This window comes from Podarcis liolepis (assembly GCF_965112155.1).
Source record: "Podarcis liolepis genome assembly, chromosome: Z".
In the NCBI taxonomy this organism is placed as follows: domain Eukaryota; kingdom Metazoa; phylum Chordata; class Lepidosauria; order Squamata; family Lacertidae; genus Podarcis; species Podarcis liolepis.
In genome coordinates this window covers 19,727,323-19,741,767 of record NC_139570.1, presented here as the reverse complement: position 1 = coordinate 19,741,767, position 14,445 = coordinate 19,727,323, and the positions used below count along the sequence as shown (strand labels likewise).

The following is a 14,445-nucleotide window of genomic DNA, read 5'->3' as shown; positions in this document are numbered from 1 at the left end:
TTCCATTCTATTTCCTGATTTATAATTTGAGAATATTGGATCTGTAGTGCTTTAATTTCCTTTTGGATCTGTTGTTTCTTCGGATTAGATCCTAAGTTCTTCTCTTTGTCTTTTAGTTGAGACAGAATATTGTCTTTTTTCTCATTCTGTATTTTTTTCTTAATCGAAATTTTGTTGTATGAGGAATCCTCTCATTACTGCTTTACTTGCATCCCAAACGACTCTTGTTCCCATCTCTGAATTCATATTTGTCTCAAAATAATCCTTTAGAGTCTTTGAGCTGTATTGACCAGTCTAGCACAGTGGGAGGCAGGGGGATAACCTTGTCTAGGGAGCTCTCATTCTGAACTCTCTTGCTCACTTCTTTTTTGGGGAAATTTTGCTTTGCTTTGCCTCCTTCATGGCTCCGTAGAGCTATGAGGCAAGGTTAGTGTGATTCCCAGGTCCTTACAGTTCTTCCTGGTAAGGACCATAATAGATATAGGGCATGGAGTAACTGAGTATCGGCAGTTCTCTGATGACCCTCTGCTCCGGGGGAGTTTAACCTTGCCTTGGCTAATGCCAGAGTCCGGGTGCTAACACTTAAAGATACTCACTAGCGAAGGCAGGAATTTACAGTAGTTGCCACTGAAGTTTACTGATATCTCTGACAGACGATAAGATAATAGCTAATGCCAGATAAAAATTATTGAGCCAAACTTGCTTTCAGTTCCTCAGGTAATCAGCTGGTTCTAGTTTCTAATTGCGACAGAGGACTCGGCGTCTTTGCATAGAGAGTGTTTAATCTCGTTTGCTAATAAGCCCCTTTGCAATATTTATTACTGGAAGCAGGTTGTTGAGCCTCTCTCAAAATGAAGTTGTGAGCCTTGTGAGGCTATAGAAACTCATTAAAAGTGCCTCTCATTCGGGGGGGGGGGGGGCTGGAAGAGAGTTCAGCTTTTCCTTTCCTGCAACTTCCTGCAGCCTCACAATGGAGGTTGTTAGTCCAATAAAATAGCAGGGTAGAACATAAATTGCAGCTTTGAGAAGAACTCTAATAAAGCATTGAAAGGTAGAATGGGGAGGCAGATAAACTGGTGCCAAGAAATAGATTAGGAGCTTAAATCTTGCCTTCAATTAGGGAGTAGCCAGAGTGGAACTCTGTGATGCCCACACTAATGGTTTGATCTTCAATTTCCAACAAGCCTTATTCTCTGGGGAGAAGGTCCAGCCCTTTTCCCATGCTTGGTGGGGAGTTGGTCTGAAGTGTTGAGTCCTGGGGACGATCCTCACCGCTCCCAGCTCTGCCACCCCCACCCCAGATTGAGAGGAGGTGGCATCCTAGCATTTTCTCCACAGTGTTATGAGTTTGTGGGTGCCAAACACCCTAAATTTCTGGATCCAGTAAATGTTAGAATTTAATCTGCGGGTGGTGTGTTAGAACTGGATGCCAGACAGTAGGTTTAGCAAGCATTAAAATACAAGCCAGGCCAGCTTCCCCATGTCAGGAAAGTGCCTGGGAGACGAGCCATGGCTCCCACACCATTATTTTGTACAACTTTATTTTGTGCAACTGAAATGTTAATAATAATAATAAAATGTTTAAAATGTTAATAATAAAAGAACTACGTGGTGGAAGGAAGAAAAGAAGGAAGGAATGGGCCATTAAGAAAAGTCAAGGAGAATGGGATTCTGGACCAGATAGCTGTTGGTTGGGGCCCTTCCTGCAGTTCTAAGTTAGTTCAGAAAAAGCAGAGTTTGAAAGGAGAGTCTTTACAATGGGTGTCCTAGGGGGAAGAAGTTGCAGTCTGGTAAAGGCGACAAGCTGGGGAGAGGGTCAGAGCACGATGGTTGATGTTATTTGGAATCCTCAACCGCAGCTATGGAAGAGTTTGTTTTTTGAAAAATAAAGAAATAAAAAACCCTTTAAAAAAAGAAGAGGAAGAGGGGGAAACAACCAGGTGTACAATGGAAATTGAATAATATTGTATAAAAAGGATAATATAAGAGCATTTAGTTAGAAGACTTTGAAATTGAGGTAAAATAATGTGAGCAGAATTAGTAAATACTTAAAGAACCAGAAGGGGAAGTTGAGGGGAGTCTTTGGGTGGGGGGGGGAGAACTGGATTTTATTTCATCCTTTTCTCTTCTTATGTTTAAGATGATTATGCTGATTTTAACATTGTATAACTGTAAAACTCAATTAAAAAAATTTAAAGAGGAAGAGGAAGAGGAGGAATACTACCGCTCAACTTTATGATCAGTCAAAATACTTGCTACTGCAAAGGTAGCATTTCTGTTTTTAAAATATATACATGGGGCTTTTTTGCAAAGAAAAGCATTTTCTGAGTGCACACAATAGAGAATCAACCAGGCTGGCAAGCAAGGGGCAGTATCTCGAGGTTGCTTGCTTGCTTCTCCCGCCTTAAGGAAGGAAATCTTGCCCTTCTGCAAATCCCTGCTGGTTTCTCCTCCTTCATGGCCATGAACAGAATCAGCCCAGTCAGATCAGTCAGGATCTGCTAGGAAGCAAGCTGTGTGCTGCCTCTCTGATCAGAGCCTCACCATCACCCAGGGAACGAACAACAGAACGAAGCCCCTCGGCCAGTGACTCCTGCTGCACAGGCCTTCAGAAAAAGGCAACAAGTCTTGTCAAAACAAAAAAAAAAAACAAAAAAACAAGAGCCCGGCTCAGGAGGGGCCCAAGAACCTCCTTTACGACATGAATGACTGCTACTCCAAGCTGCACAAGCTGGTGCCGAGGATCCCGCAAGGCACCAAAGGATCCCGCAAGGCCATCAAAGAACTTTTGTCTCACTTAAAGTGCTTTGGTTACGGGTCAAGTTTTATATCTTATCAAAGAATTCACACATTGCTGCTGCTGCAGTTTTGGGGAAGGCCACTCCCTCCTGCAGGCCAATTCCATTGGGCCTAGGGGGCGGGGCCCACGCTCACCACCACAGCTTTAAGAGGCTCCAGCAAGGCCTCAGGACACCTATGCTGTTGTTGCTACTGCTGCAGCAAATGTCGAAAATGATTTTACATGTTTTAAAGTGTTTTAAAAGCATTTTTACATTGTTGCACTGTGAATGGTGGTTTTTATTTATATATTTTTATTTTATTTTATTTTTGTTTGGGGTGGGATAAATGTTGAGCTGGGGTGGGGATTAGTTTTATTTTAGTACAATTGTTTTTGGCTTTGTTTTTACTTTTACTATTTTGTTAGGCTATTGTATAGTTTGTATTTTGCTTTTTAAGGGGAAAGGGTCAGGGCTGCCTGGGAGTGGGCCTCAGCCAACAGAAGGGCTGGGGCAGGTTCCACAGGGGCAGAAGCACTGGGACACCCGATCTCAGTGATCACGGGCAGGAGGAAGAGCTACACTAAGACCAGACCATCTCATTACCGAGGAGGTAGGTTTAGTCATTGTCTGAGGACTATCCCTGCCTCCGGGTCTGGTCTTGACCAGAAGGATATTGGAATCAGCAAGGGAAACCCACATGACCTGAAAGTGTTGCTGTGCAATGCCAGGTCAATAATGAATAAGACCACTGCCATCCACGACCTGATTGTGGATGGAGGACTTGACCTGGCATGTGTAACAGAGACCTGGTTGGATGAAGCAGATGGGCCTGTCTTAGCTGCTGCTTGTCTACCAGGTTTCTCTTACGCACAGCAACCCAGGTCATGTGGGCGGGGAGGGGGGGGCTGCAGTGATTTTTAGGAAGTTATTAGTTTGCACCAGGCGTCCTATTGGGAAGACCCAGTTCTCTGAGTGCATGTTCTGGAAGTTGGGCAATAGGGGCAATACAGGATTCCTTTTGGTTTACCGACCTCCCCGCTGTGCCAAGGATTCCCTGCCCGAGCTGCTTCAGGTCGTGGCAGATGTTCTCCTGGAGACACCTAGCTTGGTTGTCCTAGGGGATTTTAACATCCATGCCGACATGACCTTACAAGGGGCCGCTCGGGACTTCGTGGAAAGCATGGCCTCCATGCGGCTGTCCCTGAATAAGTTTGGCCCAACTCATAGCCGCGGACATGCCTTAGACCTGGTGTTGACCTCTATGGATGTTGATGATCTGACACTAACTAAAAGTGAAACAAAAGAAGTGCCATGGTCAGATCACTTCCGGGTGCAACTGGACTTCTCCATGACCCTTCCCCTCTGCAGGGAGGTGGGACCGATTCGGATGGTCCGCCCCTGCCACTTAATGGATCCAAATGGTTTCCAGAGTGTGGTAGGGGATGTTTTATCCCATGTTGATGGCCTTTCAGCTGATTCCCTAGTTGGAATACGGAATTAACCAGGGCTATTGACTGTCTGGTTCCAAAGCGTCCTCTCTGATTGCATGGAGCCCGGACAGCCCCGTGGTTTTACCTGGAGCTGAGGGTGATGAAACAATTGCTGAGATGGCTAGAGCGCTGGTGGTGGAAAACTCACTCTGAATCGGACTGGACATGGGTTAGAGCTCAACATTGAGCCTACCAAGTGGTGACGGCGAAGAGAACTTTCTTCAGCGCCTCTATTGCATCTGCAGAAAACAGCAGCAGGAGACTCTTTCAGGTGGTTCGCAATCTATTGGAACCACCTTTGTCATCGGGGCCAGGTAGGGACCCCAAGATCGCCTTCACCATGATGAACTGGAGTGAAGAAGAGAACAGCACATCTTCCTGTGCCAAAATGAACCCTTAGCAATTTAGAATATTTGTTAGGAAAGCAGCAGCAGAGATAACCTCCCCTCCTCCCCTTTACTTGACTTATTTGCTTCCATTTTAAGGGGGGGAGGGAAGCATGCATGTGTGAAAGCAATGTTGTCCAATGAAATTTGATACTGTGTCACACCAGGCCCACAGATTTTTGAAGAAAAATTCAATGGTGCATACCGGGCTATTAGCCCGTGTGTAGTTCAGATTCTGCAGTTCGATTGCACCCAAATGGCAGAACATTCAGAGTGCTCCTTGCAAGCATGTCTTAAACTTTAATACCATGGGGCTCCAACCATTTGTGCCATATGACCAAGTAAGGCATCTTTCCAACTGCAGCAGCCCCATTTCCTTTGCAAAAGATGGAAAAAACACAGTTCCATGGCACAAGAAGTAACGTAGTGTGAAAGAAACATTGGGAGGAGGGGGGACAGAAGCCCTAACAGAATAATCAGGAAAACCAAAACAATAATCACCACATCTAAATACAGCCTATGGCGCAAAACCATTAATAGCCCCTTGCTATTTGCAGAATCTCCTGATCCCAGCAGAGCTAAATCTCTGCTCAGGACTTGTTGCCTCAGTTAGTCAGAATCACTGACTGCAGGTACAAGGCAGGGCACACTGAGCAGACCTCCTGGCCACCCAGGGCTTTAACCCCCTCAGTATTTCTAGACAGGGTGCTCAGTTCCCCAAATATTGAGAGGCCCGGCATCCCCCACTGCTGGGCTCTTGCTATTGGGCCGCACATGACGGTCACCAGCAGCCGCAGGAAGCCCAGGGCCCTGTTAGCAGCGAGGGACATGCGACAAATATGAATGGCCACACCTGGCAGGTGAAGCGAAGATGGATGAGAGCGAAGTGGAAACATTTGATTTTATCTTTTTGCATACTGCAGGACCTAATAACAGGTTTCCAAACAAATAAACAATTTTTAACCAAGCAGAAGGAACCAGAATGATTGGCAATTAGAGCAAAATCTTTTGTTTTATCATCACATCTTAAGCCAGCCTATGGGACAAAACAATAAATTTGGTGCAGGGCACAAGTAGCCGAGTGGGATGTATAGCAGATGTGGATGAATACCTTTAGGTCACATCGAGGAATTTGACCACATAGTGCCAAGGAAATGGGACTGGCTAGTGAGGCAAAATGGAGGAGAAATCAGAATGTTAATACCGCCCGCCCCCCATTTGGGACAAACTGGTGGAGGCGATAGCAATGGGGCAGCTACAAGAATTCTTGGGGAAAAGGAGTTTGCAGAACAATTAAGGAAACAGTTCAATGTAAAATATTTAGGACCAGGAAAAAACTATCTTGATCTAGAGAACCAGTGATGGAGGTTTTTTGTTAAGTGAAAGAAAGACAATAATTGAGTTGCTTGAATGGAACAACAAGCACAACTGGTTATAAAGTTGTGAATTGTGTTGCATGATGTGTGAATACTTTTGTATATGGAATTATTAGAGGCCACTCAAATCAGAGAATAATTAGAGAGAGGGATGGAGTGAAGGAATAGATGAAAAAATATGGTAAAGACATAAGCACAGAGCAGGGCACCCATCTCTCTCTCTTTCTCCACACTCATCGAGGAAGCAACATCTGCTTAGCCAAAGATGCCCTCTTGACTTCCAGCCAAGACAAAAGGACTGTCTTCTTATGGAATAGTTTCTAAGTCTGCCCTCTGGGATCTGATTGTAAACAGAATGTAAGAGTAAACCTATTATACTTTTATAGAAGACTGTGTCGTGTCTTATCTTTTATGAAGGAAAAAGGGGAAATACCAGAACAGTTATTATAGAGGCTTTAGTGAGCCTGAGCAAACGCATCCGCTGCAAGTCTTAAAAAGGGGAAATGTTACTCTGCTAAATTGTGGAACTTGTTAACACAAGTTGGAAAAGGATATAATCAGACAATATATCCTCTCTTGCATCCCTGAACATTGCAACAAAAATAAGTACTGGAAGCTAAAACCCCTTGGTGCATTTTGCCCATCAAAGCCTTCGCTGTTAAGAAGGAAAACATGAAGGGAAATTGGGCAACATATAAAATGTTATTAGAGGGCAAATTAATAAATTGAGACATTGAAATCCATAAATATTTGACAGACTGGCTCCAATACTTCCAACTGAATAAAAGACAAGAACAATGAGGTTCCCTGGAGAAATATCAAAATGACTGGGAAAAGCTGTGGAGGGAAGACATAAGATTCACTCCATGTTATAAGGGGGCGGTGAAGAAGGAGGGAAGAGAAGGAAGCACTGTCCTGTTCTCAAATTGGGGACAGCCTCCCACCTCCTTCTTCCCAACCTGTGGAAGGACCAGACTCAAATTCCTCACCTCTTGACCCCTCAGCAAATGTCCAAGCTACAACCCCAGGGTGAAGTGTAAACCTCACCCCACAAGTCATGTGCCCTTAACTAAGTTATACAGTCAGAGGATGCTATCTAAAGAAGTATCTCCCTTTTCTAGGAAGGCCACTTCAACTTCATCTAGCGCTCGGTTGCTTTCTTTACAGTCTTCCAAGGGCTCTCGGGCAAGCTCTACGGGCTCACTGACATCCCTGAGGTCCATAGACTATGCTGCCAACCACAGGGCAGAAGATTTCCGCAAACATCAACATCTTTATACCCCACCCATTTAGCTGGCTTTCCCAAGGGACTCTGGGGACTTACAGCATATCTAGAAACATCCAGCATTTTTTGCTTTTTTGCTGTTTTTGCAAAAAGGCCTGCAGGTGTGACATTGGCTAAAGTTCCACAGAAAAAAGTAAAGCTGACAGAGGATGACGACGACGATGAAGACGACGAAGATGATGATGATGATGACGATGACGACATGGATGATGATGAGGAGGAAGAGAAGACTCCAGCAAAAAAACCTGCCCGAGATTCTTCTGCAAAGAACACACCAAAATCAAACCAGAATGGGAAAGATTCCAAGCTGGGAACACCCAAGTCAAAAACTCCGGAGTCTCATAAAGAGAAGAAACCACAGAGTCCAAAAACACCAAAAACCTTCACCGTAGATGAGATGAAAGCAAAAATGCAGGCAAGCGTACAAAAGGGAACCAGTTTGCCTAAGGTGGAGGCTAAGTTTGTGAATTACATTAAGAATTGTTTCAGGACAGAGGACCAGAAGGTTATGTCACGGCTAAAATGGCCGCTGTTTCTTTAATGCGAATAAAGCTGGGTCAGCATGACTCAGCGGCTTGCAGCAGGCTGTATATATATGTGAGAGATGTTGGTTTGTTGGTGTTGGCTGGTGTTTGGGTTGGTTGGTGCTGGTGTGTATTCAGTCGTGTTTTGCACAAAGACTTTTAATAAAACTCTGCAAGGATATTCCCGTGGACTCTTTTTGTACCGACAAGGAGACTGAGAAGATAAAGGGAGGTCAGAACCCTTTCCTTCTTTTTTTTTTTTTTTTGCTTTCTACAAACACTGACAGGTTATGGGCCCAGTGTTTCTGAGCATGTGCAGAGTGCAAAACGACTAACAGCATTTCAGCAAGGAGCTGGTGAGTCCTGGTGGTGCCTGGAGCCAGTGGCTGTGCGTTGGAGCAGTTGGTGGCAAGCTGTAACTGTCTGCAGCGACGCTGGAGCGGCTAGGATCTGAGGATCAGGAAAGCACTCAGCGTCGGCTACTGGAACAGTTTGAACTGCTAGAGGACCACAGTAGGCGACTCACAGAGCGGCTACACCAGTTGCAGAGCCAGGCGGGACCTGAGGGTCAACAGAGGCAGCAGCTAGAAGCCGGTGAGTGCCAGCCAGGACCATCCAGTTGGACTCTAAAGAGAGAGTCAGGAGAGATTGCTGAAGGCCCCACAGAAGGGGCTCAGCAAGCACCAGCAGAGATGGCAGATTTCCAGTCTTCCCAAGTTGTAAATATTGGGGGAGGCATCCCTTTTGAACTTCTCTCAGAGAGCAACTGGCTGAGTTGGTCAATTAAAATGCAGCAGTTGTTAAGGAGAGATGGACTATGGGACTGTGTTGAAACTGAGGTTTTGAGAACTGACTCTGCTGAGAAAAAACGGCTAGATGAAAGGGCCCGTGCCCAAATTATGCTGTGTTTGAACAACTCTCAGTTATTGCATGTAGCAAATGCCAGCACAGCGTTTGAGTGCTGGAATTTATTAAGGGCAATGCATGTCAGAGAAACTGCTGGAACTATAATTTCTCTGACCAGAAGGCTGTTCAGGACTGTTATGAAAGAAGGTGAGAGTTTGGCAACTCATCTTCAAACGCTGAAATCTCTGTTTCTTCAACTACAGCAGAGAGGTAAGCGTTATGATGAGACTGACCAAACCTACATTATCCTTTCAAGTTTGCCTGAAAGCTGGTTGCCTGTGATTAACAGCATGGAGAGTATGCGTCCCCGAGATCTGACCCTTGAGTATGTGGTTGGCAGATTGACCGAAGAAGCAGAAAGAAGGTCAGATAGACAGGCTGAACTCCAAGAGCGGAGGAGTTACAGCAAAGGGGGTCAGCAGCAGAATCTGCCAATGGAGCAACGCCAAGGTTTGGACTTGGCCATGGCGGTGAGGAGATGCTATAGATGCAACCAACCCGGGCATCTCCAACGTCAATGCAGGGCAAGACTTCCAGGAGACGACGTGGAGCAGAGACAGCAATCGACGCAGAAACGTAAGCAGAAGGGGTTCTCTTCAGAGAAGAAGAACACGCGTTCTGCTCAGTTTGTGTCTGCATTTTCTCGAGAGGAGAGAACGATACCTCGAGGAACATGGTTGCTGGACTCTGGCAGCAGCAGGATTATCTGCAATAGTCGGGAGGACTTTAAGACCCTGGAGAAGCCAGCTAATGGAAAAGACTCAATCTATCTTGCTGATGGTCGTAGAAGCAAGATTGATGGCCAGGGAACATGTTTCCTGCAGTGCTTGAACACTACTCTACCAGAGACTCTGTTTGTCAGCAGTTTGGACTATTGTTTACTGTCTGTAAGCTGTTTGATTAATGCAGGGTATAGTGTTAAGTTCATGCAGGATGGCTGTCTGATAAAGAATGGAACTCAGGTATGTGGCCATGCAAAGTTGGAAAATGGGTTATATGTAATGCAGGACAAGCCTGTTAAAGCAGCCCAGGTGGTTCAGGATAATTTGCCAGTTCATAAGGGGTGTGTACATCAACTGCACAGAAAACTGGGTCACGCCAATTTCCGTGTGCTTTCAGAAATGCAAAAGGTGTGCAAGAACCTAAAAGTAAATAGCTGTAACTGTTTCCTAGATTGCAATGTATGTAAAATGGCCAAATCTAAGAGGAAGCCTGTGGCTTCTAAAAGCGACAGAGTATCTAAAGAGGTTTTAGAACTTGTCCATTGTGACGTGATAGGCCCTTTTCCACAGAAGACTGAAGGGGGCGCCAGATATGCTTTTCTGGTAATAGATGACAAATCACGTTTTAGTTGGCTGTTTTTGTTAAAGCAGAAATCTGAGTGTTTCCCCACATTCAGAGAATGGGTTGCCCAAGCTGAAAAGCTCTTCGCTCGGCCTGTTGTGCAGCTGCAAACAGATAGGGGCGGAGAATTTCTGAACAAACAATTTGGGGCATGGTTGCGACGTAAGGGGATCACTCACCGTTTGACTAACCCTTATAGCCCTGCTGAAAATGGTCTGTGTGAAAGACGTGGGGCTGTGATACAGTCAGTAAAGGACTGCCTGCTAGTGGATGCAGGATTGGGCCACAACCATAGGCTGTGGGGCGAGGCTTTTCTGACCGCGAACTTTTTGATTAATAGAACCTGGTCTAGCTCTATAAAAGATATTCCATATCGTGTGTTGTTTGGGAAAGAACCAGAGTGGACAATGCTCCATAATTGGGGTTCTTGGGCACATGTAAACATTCCCAAAGCTCAGCGTCAGAAAGGGGGCGCTAGAGCGCAGAAACTGCGGTTTGTGGGATATCAGTCCTATGGCAAAGGGTGGCGTTTCAATTTATGCCCAGGACGTGTGGTTCTGTCACGAAGTGCAGACTTCGCTGACCAGGACAGATGGACTGCAATCCATGCCAACCCTGATTGCCTACTGCCCCTGCAAGTAAGAGAAGAGGCTTCTTCTCAGCCATTGGCAACACAAGAGCAGAATGAGGAGGAGGCACAGATTTCCCCAAAAGATGTGGCAATAGATAATACTTCTCTAGAGGAAGAGGAAGAAGAGTCAGAGATAAGGGGGGAAGAAGAAGTAGTTGTGCCTAGGCGCTCCCAGCGTCCAAACAAGGGTGTACCTCCTCAGCGTTTGACCCTAGGAGGAGTGAGAGTATGCAATGTGAGTTGTGTGGAACCACAAAGTTATAATGAAGTCTTAGACTTACCCCCTGGGGAACGTGCTTTGTGGGAACAAGCTATGAAAGAAGAAATGGACTCTTTTAAACGTAACAAAGTGTTTGAGGTCATAATGCCGCCACCTGGTGGCAGAGTGGTGTCATGCAAGTGGGTTTACAAAAGGAAAACCCTTGCATCTGGGGAGCCACGTTTTCGAGCCAGATTAGTAGCCAGAGGGTTCACTCAAATTAAAGGGGAGAGTTATGATGAAGTGTTTTCTCCCACGGTAAAGAGTGAAACTTTTCGTTTAATGCTTTCCATTGCTGCTGTAAGACAACTAGCAGTGCACCATTTTGATGTTGATGCTGCATATCTGCATGCAAATTTAGACCATGAAGTGTTAATGAGACAACCCCCTGGGTTTGAAGAGGAGAATGGTGCAGTCTGGCGTTTGAGAAAGGCTGTTTATGGTCTCAAACAAAGTGGAAGGTGTTGGAACCAGTGTTTAAATGAAGCCCTTGTAAAACTTGGTTTTAAAAGGAGTGTGGCTGATCCATGCTTGTACACCAAGGGGACAGGCAACAAATATCTAATGCTCTTAGTCTTTGTTGATGATTTGCTTGTGGCAGGGAGTTCCACAGATGAGATCCAGAAGCTCACAAGTCAACTAGAAAAGAGGTTTAAGCTTAAAGCCTTGGGGCCTGTAAACAATTACTTGGGAGTAGAAGTAAGGCAGGAAGCTGATGGAAGCTTCCTATTGAGCCAGAAAGAGAAAATTCTTCATTTAATAGAGCAGTTTGGCATGGAAAACTGCAAGCCAGTTCAGACTCCCATGACACCAGATTTCCCAAAGACACTGTGTGATGATGAATTTGATCAGCCTGAGTTGTATCACTCAAAAATAGGATCACTGTTGTATTTAAGCCAGTGGTCAAGGCCAGACATTGCATGTGCTACAAATGTTCTGAGCCAACGTGTATCTAAACCCAGTACTGCCGATTGGTGTGCTTTGAAAAGGCTTATCAGATATCTAAAGGGGACATTAAATGTATGTTTAAAGATATCTAGTACACAAGATGAAAAACTAGAAGTATTTGTTGATGCGGACTGGGGAAGCTGTGTAGCTACTAGAAAATCTACAAGTGGAATGGTTATGATGTTTGCCAATTCCATAATCGGATGGAGGTCAAAGAAACAAGGATTTGTTGCGACCTCATCCTGTGAGGCAGAATATGGGAGCCTATCGCTAGCATGCAATGAAATCATGTGGTTTATACAGATACTAAAAGATCTAGATTGTAAAGTAGATTTGCCTATCCAAGTGTATGAAGATAGCCAATCGTGCATTGCATTAGCGGGCTCAGAAATAATGAAATCCGCATCAAAACATATTGCTATCTGTCATGCGAATGTGAGAGATTGTGTACAGAATGGGGTAATCAAACTGGAGTATTGTCAATCACAAGATAATATTGCTGATTTGTTTACCAAGCCTTTGCCAGCAACATGCCATAATGAACTGATGACAAAACTGGGTTTATGTATATAATGTATTGTTGTATTGTTGTAATGTATGGTTTCTGTTGGGGTTTTTCGCATTTAAGAAACAGAAGGGGTGTCACGGCTAAAATGGCCGCTGTTTCTTTAATGCGAATAAAGCTGGGTCAGCATGACTCAGCGGCTTGCAGCAGGCTGTATATATATGTGAGAGATGTTGGTTTGTTGGTGTTGGCTGGTGTTTGGGTTGGTTGGTGCTGGTGTGTATTCAGTCGTGTTTTGCACAAAGACTTTTAATAAAACTCTGCAAGGATATTCCCGTGGACTCTTTTTGTACCGACAAGGAGACTGAGAAGATAAAGGGAGGTCAGAACCCTTTCCTTCTTTTTTTTTTTGCTTTCTACAAACACTGACAGGTTATTCAAGCACTCTGGCAGTGGAGGCAGACTCTGTGAGCAAGAAGTTAACAAATGACTCCTTTCAAAGTTTCAGTTCTGTGTGTATAACCATTAATATCTGGCTGTCCTTTTTATAAATGCTAAAGCTTTCCCTACAGAGTCTTGATTAATGTCGTCCAGAATGTTTTGCCAAGAATGTGTTGTCCAAAATGCCTGTTCGGTTTTTAAGACCAGGACTCCACCCTTTTAATTTCAAATATGTATGGAATGTTTTGATAATGCATAGTAGTGGTGGTCAAAAATGGAAATGGGGAAACTTAAATGTAAATGTGAAAATAAAGTTTAGTATTTTAAGTAAAAAAAAAAAAAAAAGAAATATCCAGCATTAAAAATCTCCTGATACACGGCTCAGGAGATAGAGAGTGAGAAGGAAGAGAAGGCAGGAAGGGTAACCATGTCAGACCACTAACTCCTCGAAATACAAATCTCTTCGGGATAGATTGCCCATAAACTCCACCCTTGGTCCAACAAGGTTCCATGCTTAGCTAATCTGTTCCTCCTTCCCTCTCTGAGGAAAAAAACCTATACCTTTCCCCCATACAAATGTTTAACTTTAACATATAAAATACACACTAATATAAGCAACATCAAAATACCAAAAACCAGTATTATCACAGGGTGCCAAGCCAATTTTAAAAATGTTGGTCGTGGTAGGGCTCTATCCTGAAAAGATGTCCCACCAAAGGTGTGTGGTTCAATCCTGAATATCCTGAGTGACTCTTCTTAGCTTGGCTTGTTTTGCTACGGCAATATTAGTACTTTGCATTATGACACATTCCAAGTTTTTCCACTTTCTCATTCCTTTTCTCCAAGCAGACTGAGTCCCTCGCAAACACCCCATCGGATACCTGCAGCCACACAACTCAAACCCTGCCAGCACTGAACTTTTCAGTTACTTCAACCACTCCACATTTGCTGAGGGTGCATTTGCATTCCTCTCAGCCAGGAATGCCTCCTTCAGGAGGTACAATGAAACCATTTGCAGCCACTGGAATCAGCCAGCAAGTGATCCACAAGAGCCAGACTCTGGACTTGACAAATCCCAAGCACATTTATCTGGATTTTTCATTCTCTCTGCAAGAGGAGAGAAATGAAATGCAGTGCTACATCTGACACACTCATTAGGGAGGTGCATTCAGGGATTAATTCACAAAAATGATTTTTTGTCTTGTTTTTTACTTTGTTTTTCTTTTCTTTTTTGTATGTTTTGTTTTTCTTTCTTGTTTGTACAGTATTATTTTGGATTTAATGTTTGTAATTTTTGTTATGATTTTGCATTGAAAATAAAAGAATATTAAAAAATTAAAAAAAGAATTATTGGAAAACACAGATAATAAAATGCATTCCCATCTGGGTTGAATCCTGGCCATGGGGGTTCAATCCGTCCAATATTGAGGGAGCCAACATCCTCCGTTGGGTTGCTGTTATGGGGATACAAATGACAGCCACCATCTGCTGCAAGAGACACACGCCATAGGGAGCCGAGCGGGACATGCGACAGATGTGGAAGGACACATCTTGGTCACATTGAGAGATA

The 14,445-nt window shown here is 44.3% G+C and overlaps 1 protein-coding gene and 1 pseudogene across 2 annotated transcripts in view; one reads left to right on the top strand and one right to left on the bottom strand.

The window, feature by feature from the left end:
- LOC310698058 (putative G-protein coupled receptor 34) overlaps positions 1–14,445 on the bottom strand; it is a 197,003-nt pseudogene that overhangs the window by 23,789 nt on the left and 158,769 nt on the right. The gene's annotated exons all lie outside the window — the stretch shown is intronic.
- On the top strand, positions 2,702–13,224 carry LOC310697896 (nucleophosmin-like; the record flags this gene model as incomplete). Its single annotated transcript, XM_083484498.1, has 3 exons — positions 2,702–2,810; positions 7,326–7,822; positions 12,867–13,224. The coding sequence occupies 3 exons, from the start codon at positions 2,702–2,704 to the stop codon at positions 12,903–12,905; spliced, it is 645 nt and encodes a 214-aa protein (XP_083340624.1). The 3' UTR covers positions 12,906–13,224.